The 18,908-nt window shown below is 53.2% G+C and overlaps 2 protein-coding genes across 10 annotated transcripts; one reads left to right on the plus strand and one right to left on the minus strand.

Moving 5' to 3' along the window:
- Positions 1–8,391: 8,391 nt before the first annotated feature.
- Positions 8,392–16,997, minus strand: LOC148056101 (geranylgeranyl transferase type-2 subunit alpha-like). Of its 7 annotated transcripts, none has more exons than XM_087755010.1 (5): positions 12,555–12,628; positions 10,877–11,025; positions 10,091–10,285; positions 9,849–9,932; positions 8,392–9,220 (listed from the first exon to the last, which is right to left on the minus strand). In XM_087755010.1, the coding sequence occupies exons 1-5, from the start codon at positions 12,626–12,628 to the stop codon at positions 9,210–9,212; spliced, it is 513 nt and encodes a 170-aa protein (XP_087611136.1). In that variant the 3' UTR covers positions 8,392–9,209. The 7 variants fall into 7 exon arrangements, 4 of the variants coding, with proteins under 4 accessions (XP_087611136.1, XP_087611135.1, XP_087611133.1 ...); XM_087755009.1 differs by having other exon boundaries at positions 8,392–9,223; XR_015704186.1 differs by lacking the exon at positions 12,555–12,628 and adding an exon at positions 16,725–16,997 and having other exon boundaries at positions 8,392–9,932.
- On the plus strand, positions 12,655–18,885 carry NOP9 (NOP9 nucleolar protein). 3 transcript variants are annotated; one of them, XM_087755004.1, is made up of 10 exons: positions 12,655–12,933; positions 13,849–14,241; positions 14,555–14,713; positions 14,837–14,978; positions 15,649–15,838; positions 16,286–16,426; positions 17,009–17,119; positions 17,613–17,831; positions 18,104–18,209; positions 18,291–18,883. In XM_087755004.1, exons 1-10 carry the CDS (start codon positions 12,798–12,800, stop codon positions 18,446–18,448), a joined length of 1,755 nt encoding a protein of 584 aa, XP_087611130.1. In that variant the 5' UTR covers positions 12,655–12,797; the 3' UTR covers positions 18,449–18,883. The 3 variants fall into 3 exon arrangements, with proteins under 3 accessions (XP_087611130.1, XP_087611131.1, XP_087611132.1); XM_087755005.1 differs by lacking the exon at positions 16,286–16,426 and having other exon boundaries at positions 18,291–18,885; XM_087755006.1 differs by lacking the exon at positions 17,613–17,831 and having other exon boundaries at positions 18,291–18,884.
- The last annotated feature ends 23 nt before the right edge of the window (positions 18,886–18,908 follow it).

Raw genomic sequence — 18,908 nt, forward strand, 5'->3', positions numbered from 1 at the left:
GATCAAGCCCCCATCCTTTATTTTCTAATAGTTTTCGGTCTGTTGTGTACCCCATTGCTTTTTAAATTTACTTTGTATGTGCTTCTCTCTCTGTCACCCTTTATTCTGTAGTTTTTTCTTGTCTTTCCTAATAGATGGGGCTCTTATTTTTTCCATGTCTAATTTTATCCCATCCAATGTGCTTATTTGTTAATTCTTTCCTGTCTGTCCTGCAGCCTGTGCTTCACCTCAGAAATTTTCTTCGTATGTCTCCGTTTATTTAGATTGCCGTCTCTGTTTTCATTTTTTTTTTTTCCCCTCTCTTAATCCCTTGGCTTTTACATTTTTGTTTCTATATGTTGCGGAAGGAGTGAGAGTGCAATACACTTGTAAGAGAGAAGGAGCAATATGTTTATTGTTAACAAAGTTTGATAGTAAATGCAACAGTGGTTTAACAAGATTCGATGGCAAGGTACGCTGGATTATCTACTGCATAGGGGGCAGGGTCAGACAAGGCTGTCAGGGCGTCCCTCCCGCTGAGTCACGAGGCTCAGAATGGACCCCCTTGCTTTCTAAACTCCTTCCTCAGAGGGGAGTCTAGGTGCAGCTGGATCCAGTCCTAGTCCCAGGCTTGGTCAATGGTTTATGTCTAAAGGATTATATATGTGCAATCAATCCTTTATATTACTTAGCCAAGATTACAAAGTTTCAGTGCACTTGTTCCCAATTCACTTACCGAGTATCTGATGTGATGAGGATTCTCTCAACCTCGAGGAGTAACCTTGAGAGGCATCCCTGCTCAAGGGGGGATCCTGGCGTGCAGCCTGCTGCTGTGCAGGAGAGCTCAGCGGGCTCTTGGACTGCTCACTATCTATGGGGGTAAGGTGATTGATTTAAAGTCATATTTACATACTGACTGCAGATGCCAGTTTCTTCCAAATCTGGCTTGAATCGGCACGGACCACCACTGTGGTCAGGTGGGTGCATTACCATAAATTACCCTTAGCTATTGTGTTATCTGTCTCCCCCGAATCCACCTTGAGCCAGATGCAGCTGTCAAGACCAGCTGCACCCATCATGGATAACCACCCCTGGTGGTTATCACTTGATCAGACTTATGGGGAAAGGTCAGCTCGGGTGGGGGGGTGGGCAGGGGGAGCACACCGCCACGCTCCACCCTGTGACTGTAGTCAACTCCTCTTACCTTCACAGTGGTGGTATGGTCACCTCTTGCCTCTGTGCCATAAACAGTATATTGAAAGTTTGTGCGCTTATGGATCCATGGGAAGTAGACAGTGAAGCACTGCTATTTGTTGTAAGTTAATTTGTATGGTTTGGGTGGTTGAAGTTGGGATATTTGTTTTATCATGTACAAAACTTTTTTATATTCAATATAAGCAGTAGACAAAGTTAGAGTTAGTAAAATCACAGCTAGGTGAAGCATAAGATTAAAAACTCCTATTGCCATTGGTGACCATCTGAGAAGAGTTTCCCACCAATGGTGTTCTCCATTCTTCTTCACTCTTTCCAAGACACGGTGTGTCTCTTCCATAGCATAATGAACGGTGTTTAGGGTTTTGTGTCCATTGCCTCAGATCCATTCTAGCAATTGACACAGGTCATCATGTTGTAGTTCTTTCTTTACCAATGTAAGATTCATTCCGATGGGGGTAGGTGGGCAATAAATCTTGACTCAATGTATAATTAGACTGTAAAAATTGATAAGATGTAACAGGAGCTGAATAATTAAGGTCACATCCCATGATTTTATTAAAGTTACAAACACAAATATTTGAGTGGTTTTCTTGTATCTATGAATATAAAATCATAAAGGGTTCTCATACAAACACATCCTTTTCCACTATATACAAGTACAGTTTCAGGGGTTTCATCAGGATGTATTTCAAAATGACAAACATTTTGTTCAGTGTCAAGACAAACATCCTGGGCTTTGGTATTAATCTCACAGCCGTCCTGTGGGGTGCTGTAAGAGAAAAGAGACTTGTTTTGGTGGGAAGAGTCCGAACAGGTTACCCCATTAAAAAGAAGGGAAAATCCATCATGCATGAATTCTATGTTTTGCACTGCTGCTATTGGTAGCTTCCCAGGCAAGTGGGCCACGAGGTTTAGTTAAAGTCATCGGCACAATACCGATGGATGGTAGATTGACCATCACAGGCTGTCCTGGCTGTAATGTTGTCAGATATTCTCCTGTCCCAGAAGGTAGAGCACTAAGCTCAGTTTTTACAAAGAATGCTTGGCTTCCAGGGCTTCCAGCAGGCCCATATTGATTATTTAATTGATGGAGTACTTTGGGAAGTCTTGTATCCCATTGAGCCTCATGTGGTTTGAGATTCTTTTTCAATAAGCCATTATCTCTTTCTACCATCCCATTTGATGGGGGGTAGTATGAGGTGCAAAATACCAGTTTAATTCCCTCTTGTTTTGCCCAATCTTGCACTTCCTTACATGAAAAACGTAAGCCATTATCACTTTGTATAACATCAGGAGTAGGTAGATTTGAGAACTAAAATGATAGTCCTTGCACTGCATTTCACCGACCAGCTTTCTGACATTTAGTTGCCATAAGCAAGCCAGAGACTACTTCTACTCCTGTGAGGATGTATCGATATCCCGCAGAGGATTTGAAAGGTCTGATTGCCCTGGTTTCAGCTGGGATAGAATTAATTTTCTTATTAATAGCTGGTATAGTGCTGTGTTTTGTATTTAGTATGAGAATAATGTTGATAACAGCAACTAAAACATGAGTGTGTTAAGTAGTGTTTACACCGCTCAAGGACCTTTCAGCTTCCCATGCTCTGCCCGGTGCACCAGAAGCTGGGAGGGGGCACAGCCAGGACCGCTGGCCCAGACTGGGCAGAGGGCTATTCCGTACCATATGATGTCGCGCTCAGTATATAAACTGGTGGGGCAGTGATCGCTGCTTGGGGACAGGCTGGGCATCGGTCAGTGGATGGTGAGCGATTGGGAAGTGGTGTGTGAATTCCTTGGTTTGCTTTGCTTGCGTGCATGGCTTTTGCTTTCCCTATTAAACTGTCTTTATCTCAGCCCACCAGTTCTCTCACTTTCACCTTTCTGATTCTCTCCCCCATCCCACCATGGGGGGGGGGGGGGGGGAGTGAGCAAGCAGCTGGGTGGTGCTCAGTTGCTGGCTGAGGTTAAACCACGACAGGCACCAGCCCACACAGCATAAGAGTCTACATATATGATTTTTTGCTCCATTTTCTGCTGCCAAAACAACTGCTCTTATTTCTCCTACTCGTGCACTGCCTTCACCTTCCTCTATTACTTGTTTGCCAGTGGTAATATCTAATGCAATGGCCTTATATTTCCGTTTACCTTTTTTGCTGAAGTGTCTGTAAACCAAATGTTTTCTGTTGGTGTACCCTCAGTGAGGGGTGGTGCATCCAGAATGGGTGAAGGTTTAAAAGGTTGTTGTAATGCTAAAGGGTTTGTGTTCACGGGCATTTGCAATTCGGAAACGGAAACCTTAGTGTGTCCTTCAGTTAATTGCATATTTTCCGCAACTCCTGTTAGGTGAGCGTACCATTTTCTTACAGTGGGTTTTTGTGCAGCTCCTTCTGGGGGGGGCAGTCCCCTTTAGGATTGCTTCTAGTAAATTAAATGGTCCTCTAGTTTGCACAGGTTGTCCCTAATGTGTTTTCTCAACTTGTTTAACTGCTCGGACCAAAGAAAGAAGTCCCTCTTCCCATTCAGAGTATTGCTGTTCTGATTCTTTGAATGCAGTTGAGCTAAACAACAGAGGTCTTACTGGCCCATCAGGGCCAGTTTGGAACAGGTTACAGCAAGTAGCATGTTCAGCGAAGCCCCATTCAGCTGTAACAGGGTTGCAGGAGTGTACTGGCCCCAGTGGTTGATATGGTTTTAATTCTTCAGTTAGAGTTTGGACTGCCTTTTCATGTTCTAATTTCCATTCCCAGGGTTTGCCTTTCCATAAGAGTGAGTATAACGGACAGACAATGATAGAAAATCCAGGTACATGCTTCCTCCAATATCCTGAAGTTCCTGTCAGTTGTTGTTACTCCTTCCTTGACTGGGGCATTTGCAGCTCTTCGATTTTTCTTAAGGTGTCTGGAGGAATCACTGCACTGCCTGCTATCCACCAAGTACCTAAAAACTTTACCTCTCTACTTGGTCCCTGACATTTTCCAGGTAGAATCTCAATTTCTGCTTTATTTAGTGCTTGCCATGCTGCTGCTGCCGCCTCCCCCACCTTCTCAGGGGAAGCTCCTCCAGTCAGGATGTCATCTATATATTGGTACGGTTTCACATCTTGGGGGCGTGAGACTGTCTGCACAAGTCCAGCAAGTGCGGCGTGAGCAATTGCGGGTGAGCGTTTGTACCCCCGTGGGAGTCTGCTGAAGGTACATTGTATTCCCTCCTAAGTGAAGGCAAACTTCTCTTTATCCTCCTCCTTTAAGGGAGCCATAAAGAACATATCTTCTACACCTAGCGCCGCCATCCCTGGGGGTGCAGCTGCTTGCAAAGCAGCTGCTGTGGCGGTGCTCGACACCGCAGCTGGCAGCGGGGCTGCGCCGGCATCAGGCGCCGATCGCCGGCTGCGAAGCGCAACCTCCCGCCCGGTTTCGCGGCGGCCGGGCCGGCGAGCTCTGCGGGCGGCGGCCGGAGGCCGCTTCTCGCCCCTCCGAGCCGCTGCGGCTTCGGAAGGGCCACGTCGTCCCGCAGCAGCGCCCGGCTGTTGCGGCCCCTCGGCGACTGTTGCCGCGGGGCGGCCGCGCTGAAGCCCCCCGGGGCCGGGGCCGCCACGCCGCCGCCGCCGCTCGGCCGTTTAAAACGTCGGAGGCCGAAGGGCTTTGGTGGTGATCTTGAACCGCAAGGCGAGCACTCGCCGTGCGCTTCTCGCCCGGGAGCCATAAATTGACCTTGGCGGTTTGACGCGCAGCACCCGCTCCGTTCACACCGGCAATTTTAACTCTTTGCCGCCTGGACTGCACGCCCAGCTTCCCCTGCCCTCTTTTCCCTCTGCCCCGCTGCCTTCGGGCGCCCAGCCTTGTAGCCAGCTCGCCGCTGGGGTTTCTGACGGGCGTGAGGGAACAGACATTTGCTGCCTCCTCTGTGGTCCCAGGTGTGTTCCCAGCCACGGGGCTCCGGGCGAGCCACAAAGAACCGGTCTGGTCCGGGGGAGGCAGCGATGAGCCGTGGGGCTGGGGCGACGGCCCCCTGCTCCCGGGGGGCTCCGGCTGGGGGGGACCCGAGGTGAGGATAAACCCTAGCAACAGCACACTCGAACGCAGACATAGCAATTTTAAAAGGCGACGGCACTAAGGAAAGACGAGAAATTATTAAAAAAATAAAGACAGCAAAATAAAGACAGTGAACGGGATAAAAGTAGACAGAAGCTTCTAAAAGCAATGGTGACTAAGGAAATAAAGAAAAAATTGAAAAATAGCGATGGCAAACTAAAAAAGAGACGTAGAAAGAAAAATTTAAAAGTGATGGCACTAATGAAAGAGAAAAACTTAAAAAGGAAGACATCAAAGGGAAGAAAGTAGGCGTAGAAAGAACATTTAAAAATCAAGGTGGATAAGGGCAATAAAGGGAAAAACTAAAAAAATAGGGACAGCAAACTAAAACTGATATAGAAAGAACATTTTTAAAAGCAACGGTAGTAAGGAAAGACAAAGAATTTTTAAAAAACTTTAAAGAGAATACACGTAGACATAGAAAGCACATTTAAAAACTGAGGGGGATTAGAGAAATAACGGGGAAAAAATAAAAAAGAGGGACAGCAAACTAAAATGGAGACATAGAAATAATACCTAAAAAGTGAGGGCACTAAGGAAAACCAAGAAATAAAAACTGAAGCATGGATGGGATAAAAGTAGACAGAAAGCGTAAGAAGCACATAGGATTAAAGAAATGAGAACAAAATTTAAATATTAGCAACACTGAACTAAAATGGAGAAGTAGAAGAAAAGGTAAAAAGTGATGGCACTAAGGAAAAACAAGAAAAAATAATTTAAAAATAAAGGCAGCAAATTGGATAAAAGCAGTTGACTTTAAAAGGAACAGGGATTAAGGAAATAAGGAGAAATTAAGAAATAGCAATGGTGAACTAAAACGGAGAGGTAGAAAGAAAATCCAAAAAGCAACAGCACTGAGAAAAGACAAAAACTAATTTAGAAAAGACAGCAAAGGGAAAAAAAGTAGGCATAGAACAGCACTTAAAAAATGACAGGCCTTAGGGAAATCAAGGAAAAAAATACAAAAGAGGGACAGCAAACTAAAAGAGAGGGAGAAAGAAAATTTAAACGGCGAGGACACTATGAAAAGACAAGAAATTATTAAGAAATAGAGACAGCAAATGGCACGAAAGTAGACAGAAAATATTAAAAGCAATGGTGATTAAGGAAATAAGGAAATAATAAAGATGGTGAATAGATTAAAGTAGACATGGAAAGAAAATGTCAAAAGCGACATGGTACACAATAGCCAATAATTATTTTTTAATTATTTTTGTCTTCCTTCAGTGCTCTCACTTTTAAGACTTTTCTTTCTAAGTCTCTGTTTTAGTTTGCTGTCCCTATTTTTTAATTTTTCCCCTTGATTTCCCTAATCCTGCTCACTTTTTAAACATTCTTTCTATGCCTATTTTTATTCCCTTTCCTGTTTTTTTTAATTATTTATCTTTCCTTCATACTCACACTTTTTACCTTTTCTTTCTCCATCCTTGAGTTTGCTGTCCCGATTTAATAACTTTTTCCTTTATTTTGCTAATACCTATTGCTTTTTTAATGTTTCTATGCCAGTTTTATTCCCTTCACTGTCTTTTTTATTATTTCTTGTCTTTTCTTAGTGTTGTTGTTTTTTAGATGTTATTTCTACATCTTCGTTTTAGTTTACCGTTGCTGTTTTTTAATTTTTTCCTTATTTCGTTAACCATTCTTTCTTTCTACCTTTATCCCATTCACTGTTTTAATTTCTTCATTGTTTCTTGTCTTTCTTTAGTGCCTTCACGTTTAAAACTTTCTTTCTATGTCTGTTTTTATTTGCTATCAATGTTGCTTAATTCTTTCCTCTCTTAATCCCTTGGCTTTTAAAATGTTGCTTCTATGTCTACTTTTATCTCGTTTGCTGTCTCTGGTATTGGTTCTTTCCTGTCTGTCCTGTACCTCGTCGCTTTTTAAATTTCCCCTCTATGCCTACTTTTGTCAAGCTCCCTACCCCGATTTTTTTATTTGTTTCCTACCTGTCGCGTACCCTGTTGCTTTAAAAATTTACTTTCTATGTCTCCGTTTATTTAGTTTGCTGTCCCTATTCTTTATTTTTTTGTTCTTCTCCTAGTCCTTGTCACTTTTAAAATGTTCTATGTCTACTTTTATCCCGTTTGATGTCTTCAGTTTTGAATTATTTCTTGTCCTTCCTTAGTGCCACCTTTTTAAAAATTGTATTTCTATGTCTCCGTTCTAGTTTGCTGTCTGTATTTTTTTTAATCTTTTCAACTCTTAATCCCTTGGCTTTTAAAATTTTGGTTCTATGTCTACTTTTGTCTACTTTGGTGTCCCCATTTTACTTTTTTCCCTGTCTGTCCTGTACCTCGTTGCTTTTAAAATTTGCTTTCCGTGACCACCTTTATCAACAGGCCAGTCCTTAGTTTTTAATTCCTTCTTGTCTGTCATTTAACACGCCGCTTTTATATTTTCTGTTTGCTTTTATCCAGTTTACTGTCTTTTATTTGTTATTATTTCTTGCATTTCCTTAGTGCCCTTGCTTTTTAAATTATCTATGTCTTTGTTTATTTAGTTCGCTGTCCTTATGTTTTAATTCTTTCCCCTTGTAATCCCTTGGATTTTCAAATTTTGTTTCTATGTTTATTTTTATCAAGCTCCCTGTCCCTATCTTTTCATTCTTTCCTGTCTGTAATGCACCCTGTCACTTTTAAAATGTACTTGCTATGTCTCTGTTTTAGTTTGATGTCTCTCCCTGTTTTTTTAATTGCTTCCTGTTTCTCCTGTACCCCATAGCTTTCAAATCTTCTTTCCTCGTCTATTTTTATCTAGTTTGTTGTCTTTACTTTTGTACCCTTCTGCTTTGTAAATTTTCTTTCTATGTCTACTTTTATCAAGGTGTCTATCCCTGCTTTTTAATTCTTTCTTGTTTGTCACATGTCCTGTTGCTATTTAAACTTTCTTTCGGCATTTTATTTATTTTATCTTGCCTCAGTTCATCCTGAGGCTTTAGAGGGTCTCTTTTGGCACGCTGTTATCTCTGGAGTGTAACTTGTACCCCTGCCGTGGTTTAACCCCAGCCGGCAACTAAGCACCACCCAGCCGCTCGCTCGCTCGCTCGCTCGCTCGCTCCCCCCCGTGCAATGGGGGAGCGAATCAGAAGAGTAAAAGTGAGAACTCGTGAGTTGCGATAAAGGCAGTTTAATAAGTAAAGCAAAAGCCGCGCACGCGAGCAAAGCAAACCAAGGAATTCATTCCCTCCTTCCCACCGGCAGGCAGGTGCTCAGCCATCCCCAGGAAAGCGGGGCTCCATCGTGCGTAACGGTGACTGGGGAAGACAAACGCCATCGCTCCGAACATCACCCCCCCTTCCTCCTTCTTCCCCCAGCTTTAGGTGCTGAGCACGGCGCCATACGGTGTGGGACAGCCCTGTGGGCAGCTGGGGTCAGCTGTCCCAGCCACGTCCCCTCCCCGCTCCTGGTGCCCCCCCGCCTGCTCGCTGCTGGGGTGGGGGGAGAGGCAGAAGAGGCCTTGACTCTGTGTCGGCCCTGCTCAGCAATAGCTAAAACATCCCTGTGTTAGCAATGCTGTTTCCAGCACAAATCCAAACCATAGCCCCCCACTGGCTACTGCGGAGAAAATTAACTCTACCCCAGCTGAAACCAGCATGTTCTCCCCCCTTATTCCATACCATTTACATTGTGCTCAGGTCCCACACTATCCAATGCATCCTCATTAACCACCCGCCCCTTCCCATCCTTTGATACAATACACAGATCTCATTCCCTTAGCCTGTGGCCCACCTCTGTAAAATGTCCATAAATGTCCACAAATGTCCACTGAGTTCATTTAGGGCATGACTCTGGGCTCCATCTGTGATGGTGGTCAGTCAGGACAGGAGAGGTGGTGTGTTGTGTGGAGTTACTGGGCACCAAAGTAGCTCAGGTCGGGTCACTGCTGTGCTTGCCCTGCTTCTTGGAAGCCTTCTCCTCCATTGGTTCAGGTGGTTCCTGCTTTAGTAATTCCCGTAACATGCAACTCAAATCATGGGTTACAACAATTTAAAGGTATTTCCATTACAGCCTCCACCCCGGCCCCTTTGGGCCAGACCATAGGGTTTAACATTGCAATGAACTCTTCCCCTTGCCCCTGCTCCAGCATGGCCTTACCCACAGCCACAGTCCCTTCAGAAGTAAACCTGCTCCAACATGGCCTCACCCATGGCTGCAGTCCCTCCCGGGGAGTACCTGCTCTGTCGTGGGCTTATCCTTGGCCACACGCTTTGAGGTGCTCCAGCATGACCTCACACACAGCCGCTGATGATTCAAGGTGTACCTTCTCCAGTGTGGACTTATCCTTGTGCCTCATAGATAAGGCTCCACTTGGAGCAGGTACAAGCCTAACTCCCTCGAATGCCATGCCCCTTCTAGGGCAGAGCTGTCCACCTTTGCCATCAGTGCTGAGCTCCCTGTCCCCAGCTGTGGGACCCAGGTGTCTGGGCTCACTATGACGGGGCGGGTTGAAGGTCACCACCAGCATCACGTCCTCCCAGTTGACATAGAGGCAGAGAACGCTCAGCAGGGAGGAGGCTGTAGGGGGGACCCAGGCATTCAGGGAGGGGACAGGACCTGGACGTACCGCAGGAGAGGATACAGCGCAGGTAGACCCAGGCGCTCTGGTCATTGGGGTCAGTGAAGATGGCGTCCTGCACCAGCTCCAGCTCTGTGGGGGAAAGAAGCAGAAAGGGAGGGTCAGCAAGGGGACCCTGGCACGTGGGTGTGGGCCCAGGCATTCAGGAGAACCCCAGCACCCAGGGAGGACCCCAGCATTTGGGGGGGTTCCCCCGTGTTTTTGGGACCAGGGGGGTGTTGGGGACTCACCTGTCTGGAGGTGGTAGGGTGGCAGCGCCCCACCCCCAGGGGACCCCGGCATCTGGGCAGGCACCAGCAGCCGGCCCCGGTGGTACCAGGAGGAGAGGCTGGAAAAGTCGTGCCTGAGCAGGGCCCTAACGAAGGCCAGCTCAGCCTGGGGGTCCTCCTCGGCCACCAGTGCCCAGCTATGCTCCCAGGCATGGGCTGGGGACCACCAGTAAGGACCAGTGGGTGCTGGTGCTCCCCCCGAGCCCCTTAGCCCCATTCCAGTAACTCCCAGTATAAACCAGTAACCCTTATCACCCCAAAACCCACTCCTAGTGTAGTTTAAGACCCCCCAGACTTTCTTCTGCCAGCTCCTGCCATAAACCAGTGAGCCCTGCACCTGCAAAAGTCTCTCCCAGTAGGTCCTGAGACCGCCCCCCAAGTCCTCTTCCACCAGTTCCCAATATAAACCAGTAAGCCCAGCAACCCTCAGGTTAGCTCTAACTTTGAGCTGCTGACTCAGCACCCCCAAAACTCCCTCCAGTACAGCCCAGCAGCTCCCCCTTCCCTCTCAGCACAGACCAGTCAGCTCAGATGCTCTTATATCCCTCCCAGCGTGGCCCAGCAGTCCCCAAACCCTCCTCCCAGAGCATCTCAGTACAAACCAGTGTTTTTAGGTTCCCTCCAATCCCAAATCAGTAAAAAACAGTGCCCTCTAAGATAGAAATTCAGGCTTTAAAGCCCCCCAGTGCCCCATAAGTCCCCCCAATCACCCCAAAGCCCCCCCAGTGCCTCCCAGTATGCACTCACAGTTGCAGGGGTCGGTGGCCAGCAGGCATTTGCAGAGGGTGCGCTCGGTGGGGGCGTGGCGCAGCACCCAGCCCCGGTGGTGCTGGGCCTCGTAGGACTGGGGGTTCACCCCCAAGCACCTCCTGATGAAGGAAAGCTCCCCTGGCATCCTGTGGTGACCCCAGTGACAGCCCAGTAAAGCCCAGTTCTGCCCAGTGCCCCCCCCAGGCACCGCCCAGCAACCTCCCAGTGCCCCCCAGTGCTCATAACTCCCTTCCCAATAACCTCCCAGTGCTCCCCAGTGCCCACAACTCCCTTCCCAATAACCTCCCAGTGCCCTTCAGTGCCCATAACTCTCCTCCCAGTAACCTCCCAGTGCCCCCCAGTGCCCACAAATCCCCTACAGGTAACCTCCCAGTTCTCCCCAGTACCCACTAATCCTCTCCAAGTGCATCCCATGCCCCCCAGTACCCAGAAATCCTTCCCTAAACTCCTCCCAGTGCTCCCCAGTACCCACTAATCGCCTCCCAGTACATCCCAGTGCTCCCCCATGTCCATAGATCCCCCCCCCAGCAACCTTCCAGTGCCTGCCAGTCTACTCACAGTAACTCCCAGTTCATCCCAATCCCCCCTCATCCCCAGCATCCCCTCCCAGTGGTCCTGAGTGCCCCCGGTCTGGACCAGTTGGTAGGCTCACGGGCCAGGTTCCCCCACTGGGGTTGGCTGCCAGGATGGCGCCCATCAGCACCAGCACCTCTACATCCAGCTCCCCCTGCTCCCGCCAGGGGCAGAGGTCAAGGGGCTGGGGTCACTGAAAGAGCACTGGGAGGGACTGGGACGCACTGGGAATTATTGGGGTGCACTGGGGGTTGACTGGGAAGAACTAGCTGTCAATGGAAGTTGACTGGGGGGCCCCGGGAAGCACTGGGGAGTGACTGGGAGGCACTGGGGCCACTGGCGGTTGATTGGAAGGAACTGGGGGTTCTCACTGGGAGAGCACGGTGAGGGACTGGGAGAGCATTGGGAGGAACTGGTGGGTGACTGGGGGGCTCTGGGGGTCACTGGGGGGGAGACGGAGGAACTGGGGGTCACTGGGAGAACACTGGGAGGGACTGGGAGAGCACTGACAGGGACTGGGGGGGACTGGGAGTTACTGGAGTGCTCTGGGGGTTGACTGGAAGAACTGTCAGCAGAAGTTGACTGGGAGGCACTGGCGGGTGACTGGGAAGCACTGGGAGGAGCTGGAAGTTGACTGGGAGGCACTAGCAGGTGACTGGGAGGCACTGGGGGGGTGTGTCAGTGGGAGGTGACTGGGAGGCATTGGAGGTCACTGGAAGAGCACTGGGAGGGATTGGGGATTGACTGGGAAGAACTAGCTGTCACTGGAAGTTGACTGGAAGACACTGAGGGAGTTTGGGGGTCACTAAGGAGGCACTGGGGGCTCCAGGGATCGCTGGGAAGGACTGGGAGGAACTGGGAGGAACTGGAAGCCGCTGCAGTGCATCTTGGTGCTGTGCGGTTCCACCCTGCCACGTACCCCGGAGGATTATGGGATCGGTGGGGGCTCCTCACCATGGCGACGGCTCGGGGCGGGGGGGGGGGGGGAGGGTCGGGCAGCTGCGGGAGAGAGCAGCAGTCAGGGACCCCGAGTCCGAGGGAACCCCAACCCGCCCCCGTTAAAGGCCCAGCGGGAACAAACCGGAGCCGGAGCCTGCCAGGAGCAGGTCCGGGACGGCGCAAGGGCCGCCGGGAGAGGGCGGGACCGAGGGTCATGCTGGGATACAAAGAGGCAACACGGCGGCGCCATTTTTCCTCCCCCACCCATACGGTGGCCGGCGAGGGCTAAACCGTGTTGGCGCTGTACGGCGGCCGGCGGGGGTCATCCCCGCCTTTCCGCTCTCCCACGCGGCGCATCCTGGGAAAGCGGCGCGTCTCCTCCGCCATGGGGGTGCGGCGGGCGGCCCGGAGCGCGGCCGGGCCGGGGCCGCGGCTGCGGCCGCGGCTGGAGCCCGATGCTGCCGAGTATTTCCGACGGGCCCTGGAGACGTTGCAGGAGGGGCTGAGCGCGGAAGAGCTCGGTGAGGAGCGGACCGGGGGTGGGGGTCCCTGAGGGGATTTGGCGAAGTCTTGAGGGGCGTTGGGGGTCTCTGAGGCGTTTTTAGAGTCTGTGAGCAGATTGGGGGGCGCCCTGAACATACATTGCAGCAACATGAAGGGTTTTGGGGGTCCGGAAGCAGATCTAGAAGGATTTTGAAGGGTTTGGGGGCTTTCTGAGTGGGTTTTGGAGCGTTCTGAAGGGTTTTTGGGGTCTGTGAGCAGATTTGGGGGCGCCCTGAGAGGTTTTGGGGGTCTGTGAACATCTATTGCATCATCATGAGGGGTTTTGGGGGTCCGTAAGCAGATCTAGAGGGATTTTGAGGGGGTTTTGAGGCTTCCTGAGGGGTTTTTGGGGTCCGTGAGGAGATTCGGTGGGATCTTGAGAGGAGTTGGGGTCTCTGAGAGGTTTTTGGGGTCTGTGAACATACATACATTGCAACGTCCTGAGGAGTTTTGGGGGTCCGTAAGCAGATCTAGAGAAGTTCATATGGATCTAGGGTCCATAATTGGATGTAGGGGGATTTTGAGGGGTTTTGGGGGGTCCCTCAGGGGTTTTTGGGGTCTCTGGGCAGATTTGGGGGTGCCCTGAGAGGTTTTGGGGGTCTGTGAACATGTATTGCAGCATCATGAAGGGCTCTGGGGGTCCATAAGCAGATCTAGGGGGATTTTGAGGGGTTTTGGGGATCTCTGAGTGGGTTTTGGGGTCTGTGGGCAGGTTTGGAGGAACCCTGAGTGTCTTTGGGGGTGTTTGGGGTTATTGTGTAGCTCTTGGGAGGATACATTTAGAGTATTTGGGTTAAATAACTGTATTTTGAGAAGCTGTTTAGTTTTCCAAGGGATCTTTATGCATTTTGGGGGTAATGAAGGAGTTCCTTCTGTTTTTTGCTCTCTTGCAGCCCTTTTTGCCCCCAACGTGCTGGCGGAGGCAGCAGCAGCAGGGCTGGGGGTGGCCCTGGACCCGGGGGGGTCGCGGGTGCTGCAGGCACTGCTGCCCCAGGCCCCCCTGGGGATGCTGGGGCGGGTGCTGCCCCCCTTGGTGGTGGGGGGCCTGGGGGGACCAGCGGGGCACCCACTGGGGGCCCGGGTGCTGGAGGCTGCCCTGGGGCGGGTGCTGCCCGCCCTGGGGGAGGCCGTGGGGCAGGCGGAGGAAGCCGTGGGGCAGGCGGAGGAAGCCGTGGGACAGCTGGCAGCAGCAGTGAGGGACGACCTGGTGGCCTTTGCCCAGCACCCAGCCGGCAGCTTTGTGGTGCGGGCACTGCTGCGGGTGCTAGGGGGTGCCCCAGGGGCAGGTGAGGTGTTGGGGGGGGGGGGGCGGCTAGGGGGTGATTGGGAGGGTCTGGGGCAGGTTTGGGGAGACTGGGTGGTGATTGAGGGGGTCTGGGGCAGCTTTGGAGGGGTCTGGGGGGCAACTGGGGGGTGGTTGGGGGGTCTGGGGCAGGTTTGGGGGTCAGGAGGGGAGTGGAGGAGGCTGGGGTGCGCCTGGGGGGTCTACAGGGGCATTTGGGGGGGGTGTCTATGGAGGGTAATTAACTGGGGGGGGGCAGCGGGGGGGTGTGGGTTTCCCCCTGCCCTCCCCCTTCATCTCTGGCTTGTTACCCCCAGGAGTCCCGCAGCTGCCCCCTGGAGGGGCGCAGCTAAAGGCCAAGGGGGTGGAGCTGACAGTCAAGGCGGCAGAGGCAGTGGCAGAGGGGGCGGAGCTTCCCCCCTCCTTCCCACTCCTCCTGGGGCAATTAGCAGAGGTCTTTGAGGAGCATCTGGCCTGTAAGTGCCCGGTGGGGAGCCAAATACCCCACAACTGCCCCTGGGGCAGGGCGGGGAGATGTCCCTTATCTGCCCCCTGCAATTGTCCTCCTGCCCCCTCTAATTGCCCCCCTGTCCCCCCAGCCCTGTTGTCCCCAGCCAGCGCCAGCCTCTGCCTGCAGGTGGCACTGGAGGTGCTGCACCACAGCCAATCGCCTGCCTGCTCCCGCCTCTGCGATGCACTCATTGGCCAGCTGGCCCCGCCCATCCCCACCCCTACTGAGAGGTGAGTTCCTGTTGGGCCCTGTGAGGTGTGTGTGGGGGGGGGGTGTTCTGATTGGCCGGCTGGCTCTGAGGGTGCTCCTCCATTGGCTGAGAGGCATTTGGGGCGGATATCTGATTGGCTGGGGGTTCACAGGTGCCCTTTGCTGATTGGCTTAATGGTCATCGCTTTCCTCCCTATTGGCTAGTGTTCTCTAGTGCCATTTCTTGATTGGCTGGTGATTTGAAGGTCCCTTTCCTGATTGGCTAGTTGATCCTGAGGCTGCTTTCCATGGATTGGGGGTTTGCTGGGGCTGTTTCCCTATTGGCTGGGAGGTCTTGGGCATTGTTTCATGATTGGTGGGGGGAGTTTTGGCCTGTTTTCTATTGGTGCCTGTTTTTAAAGTCAGCTGCTGGTTGGCTAGCCAACCCCCAGGCTCCCCCCCATTTGCTAGCGGCTTCTTGAGGCTTGCTCCTGATTGGCCAGGGGTCCCCAACCCCTATTGCTAATTGGCCAGCCAGCCACCAGACCCTTCCTCATTGGTCAGTGCTCTACCAATGCTGGCCACTGATTGGCCAGGCTGACCCAGGGGTGCTTCCTGTTGCTTCGGTGGGGGGAAGGGGGCACGGGACCTGGGCCTGGCTCTTGATTGGGTGTGGGTCCCGGCTGCCCTTTTCTGATTGGTCGTCCCCAGCACCCTGGTGTGGGGGTTGCAGGACCCTGAGCGCAGTCGGCTGCTGGAGGCCGCCATGGCGGTGGTGGGGCCCCAGTGCCTGCGGGAGCTCTTCCATCAGCAGCTGAAGGGCCACCTCCGGGGCGTGGCTGCCCACCGGGTGGCCAATCATGGGCTGCAGCGCCTGCTGGACCACGCCCCTGCTGATGTGGTAGGCGGGGCTTAAGGCAGTGGGGTGTGGAAGGGTGGGGGGAGGGGGCCCAGGAGGGGCGGAGCTGGGGAAGAGAGGATGGATGGGGTGGGGCTTAAAGGGGTGGGGCCTGTGGGTGAAGATGGAGCTTATTGGGTGGGAGGCTTGTGGCAGAGCTTAATAGGGAGGGATGTATTTGTGGGTGGGGCTATTGGGCAGTGTTCCTTGGGGGCGGGGCTTATGGCACAGAGCTGCAGTCTATTGGGTGGGCCTGAAGGGGGGGATGGGGCTCACAGGGAAGAGCCGATTGGGTGGGGTGCTTGAGGGCAGGGCTTCTGCAGAAGGGCCTGGGGAAGGTGGGGCTTGTGGGTGGGGGCAGGACCTTGCAGCTGGGTGGCAGGGACCAACAGGGTGGGCGGGGCTTGTGGGCACAGAGGAGGCAGGGCTGATGCTGGCTCCACCCCCCAGGTTGGGGAGGTGCTGTCGGAGCTGGGCCCTGCCCTGGCTGAGCCCTTGGCCTGCGGCCACCCCGGGGTGCTCACGGCCCTGCTGGGTGCCTGCTGCCGACACCCCAGCCTCCAGCAGGAGGCGCTGCGCTGCCTCTTCCAGGTAGGCCATGCCCCCTCAATGCTAGTCTCCACCCCCTTTTCTCCTAAGCCCCGCCCTTGGGGAAGGGCCTTGCCCTTCTTGGTGATGATCTGCACAGAGAACCTGGGAGGGTGCCTGGTGCCTTTAAATAAGCGCCTCCCCCTTAGGCCACACCTCTTTCCTCTTAGCCCTACCCTAAGCCCCACAAAGGGTCCCTGTTGGATGCCAGTGGGGTCCCTATTGAGGGTGGACCAGCCCCGCCCCCTCGGGCAGGCCACACCCCTCAGGGCAAGCCACACCCCCACAAAGCTCCACCTACCTTTGCAATGCAGGCTCCCTATTGGCTGGGACAAGGGGTGGGCCCACTTCAAAGCACATTGCCCTTTTAAGATGGTATTGCTGCTTTAAGACAAGTTGGGTGTTTTAGGTAGGCCACGCCTCTTTTCAGGAAGCCCCGCCCCATATTAAAGTTGCTTCTCCAGTCCTCTGCTTGGTCCTAGTGCCCGTCCTGGGGAGGGAGGGCATTGGGCCCCTTAATGCAGACCCCGCCCCCTCAGAGGCCCCTCCCCAAGCTCCACCCTCCTCACCTTTCTCCTCCAATAGGCTTTTGGCTGCTGGGATCCACGGGAGCGACGCCAGGCCTGTGTGGGGCTCCTGGCCAGGCTCTGCCCCTTTGGGGGCGGGGACAAGGATATGGAGGGGGCGGAGCCAGAGGTGAGGATGGGGCTGCTTCACCCCCCTGTTCTCCCTGCCTGCCTCTCCACTTGCCCCCAGTTCCCCCTCGCACCCCCCACCTCCCCTAATTTGCCCCCAGGCCCCCCCTGCTTGCCCCCCAGAACCCTTATGGACTCTTCCAACTGCCAGTTTCCCCTCCTAAATCCACTGTTTGGCTCCCTTGCACAATTATTTGCCCCACCTGCCCAATTTGCCCCCTAAGTCCCCTGCTTACCCCCTGGCCCCCCTTATAATCTCTCAAGACTCCCTGGGGGGCTTTGGGGACCTCCTTGTCCTTCCAGTTGCACCCAACCCCTTCAATTGCCCCCCTATTTGTCCCCTAAAGCCCCTTTATACTCCCCGAAACTTCTTTTTGGCTCTGTATCTGCCCCAAGACTCCCCCCAGGGGGGCTTTTGAGGGTCTTCTGACACCCCCACTTGCCCCCACCCTTTTATTTCCCCCACCCTTTTATTTTTGTTTCTCTCCCTGCAGCCCTCGCTGGGCCCCATCACCCTCCATGGCTCCCTCCTTCTCCAGCACCTGCTGCATTTCAGGGACCCAGGGCCGGTTCTGGCAGGGTTGGAGGCGCTGCCCCACCCTGCGCTGGCTGCCCTGGCCCGCAGCCCCCCTGGCAGCCGGGTTTGGGACGCCCTCCTTGCCTCACCCACCGTCCCCACCCGTGCCCGCCGCCGCCTCCTCCGCAAGCTCAAGGTAGGGGTGGGGTTCCCCAGTGCCAGTTTGGGGCTGAACCCCCGCTTTCAGGGTCCCCCCCCAGCAGCATTTTGGGGCCAGATCCCCATTCATGGGATGTTCTGGGGCAGTTTCAAGCCCTCCTTCAAAGCCATATGGTGTCTCCCCATTGAGCTGCATGGGGGTTTCATGCCCCTCCTTTAACAAAATGGGGGTCGGTAGTGGCCCACCATGATGCTTTTAAGCTCCTCCCATTGCTGACATCACTTCCTGCTTTGTACTCACCTCCACAGGGTCACTTCCTCTCGCTGGCGTGTCACCGCAATGGCAGCCGTGTCCTCGATGCCATCTGGGCCTCAGCCTCTGCCCCTGCCCGTGCCGCCATCGCCAATGAGCTGGGTTAGTGCCAGAGGTGGCAGGGGGGTGCAGTGGAGGGGACCCTGGTGTCTGGGCTCCACCCTGACGTCCCCTCCCCCGCAGTGTCCCAGCACCAGGCCCTGCAGCGAGACCCCCATGGCCGGGGGGTGGCCCGGACCCTCGCCCTTGACCTCTTCTGCCGCCGCCACCGCCTGTGGGAGCAGCTACAAGCGGCCCCTGACCGCCGCCGGGGCCTCCTGGAACCCCTCCTGGAGGACTGACAGACCCCAGGGGCATAGAGCAGCGCCCCAGGCGACAGAGAGGCACCCTCCTGGAGGACTGTGGGACATAAAGAGGAGAGGCGGAGAGAGAGAGCTCATCTCCTGGGTTTCAGCAGCTCCTGAGGTTGCAGAGAACTAGAGATGCCAAGCGCTGCTCTGGTTCTTCTGTCCCCCAATCTTGTCTGCTCTGGACCACCAAACTGTGGAGTCACTGGAGGACTGCTGGCTAGAAAGGCACCTGCACCACAGAGCCGCCAGCGAACTCACCACCAGAGAGGGTGGCTCCAGAGCCCTTCCTCGTGAGCACCATAGAGTTTTCTAAGGGGCGGGACCACAGTGACACTCTGGTACCTGTTGCCCGACCCTTGTCTGCTCCTCTGCTCCTGCCCTCCCAAAGTGTATTTTTCTATATAAATTGACCTTCCCTCCCCCCCCCCCCCCCCCCCCCCATTTTTGGGTT

This window comes from Nipponia nippon, unplaced genomic scaffold (assembly GCF_047370975.1).
Source record: "Nipponia nippon isolate SJK-2023a ecotype South Korea unplaced genomic scaffold, ASM4737097v1 scaffold_18, whole genome shotgun sequence".
NCBI lineage: Eukaryota > Metazoa > Chordata > Aves > Pelecaniformes > Threskiornithidae > Nipponia > Nipponia nippon.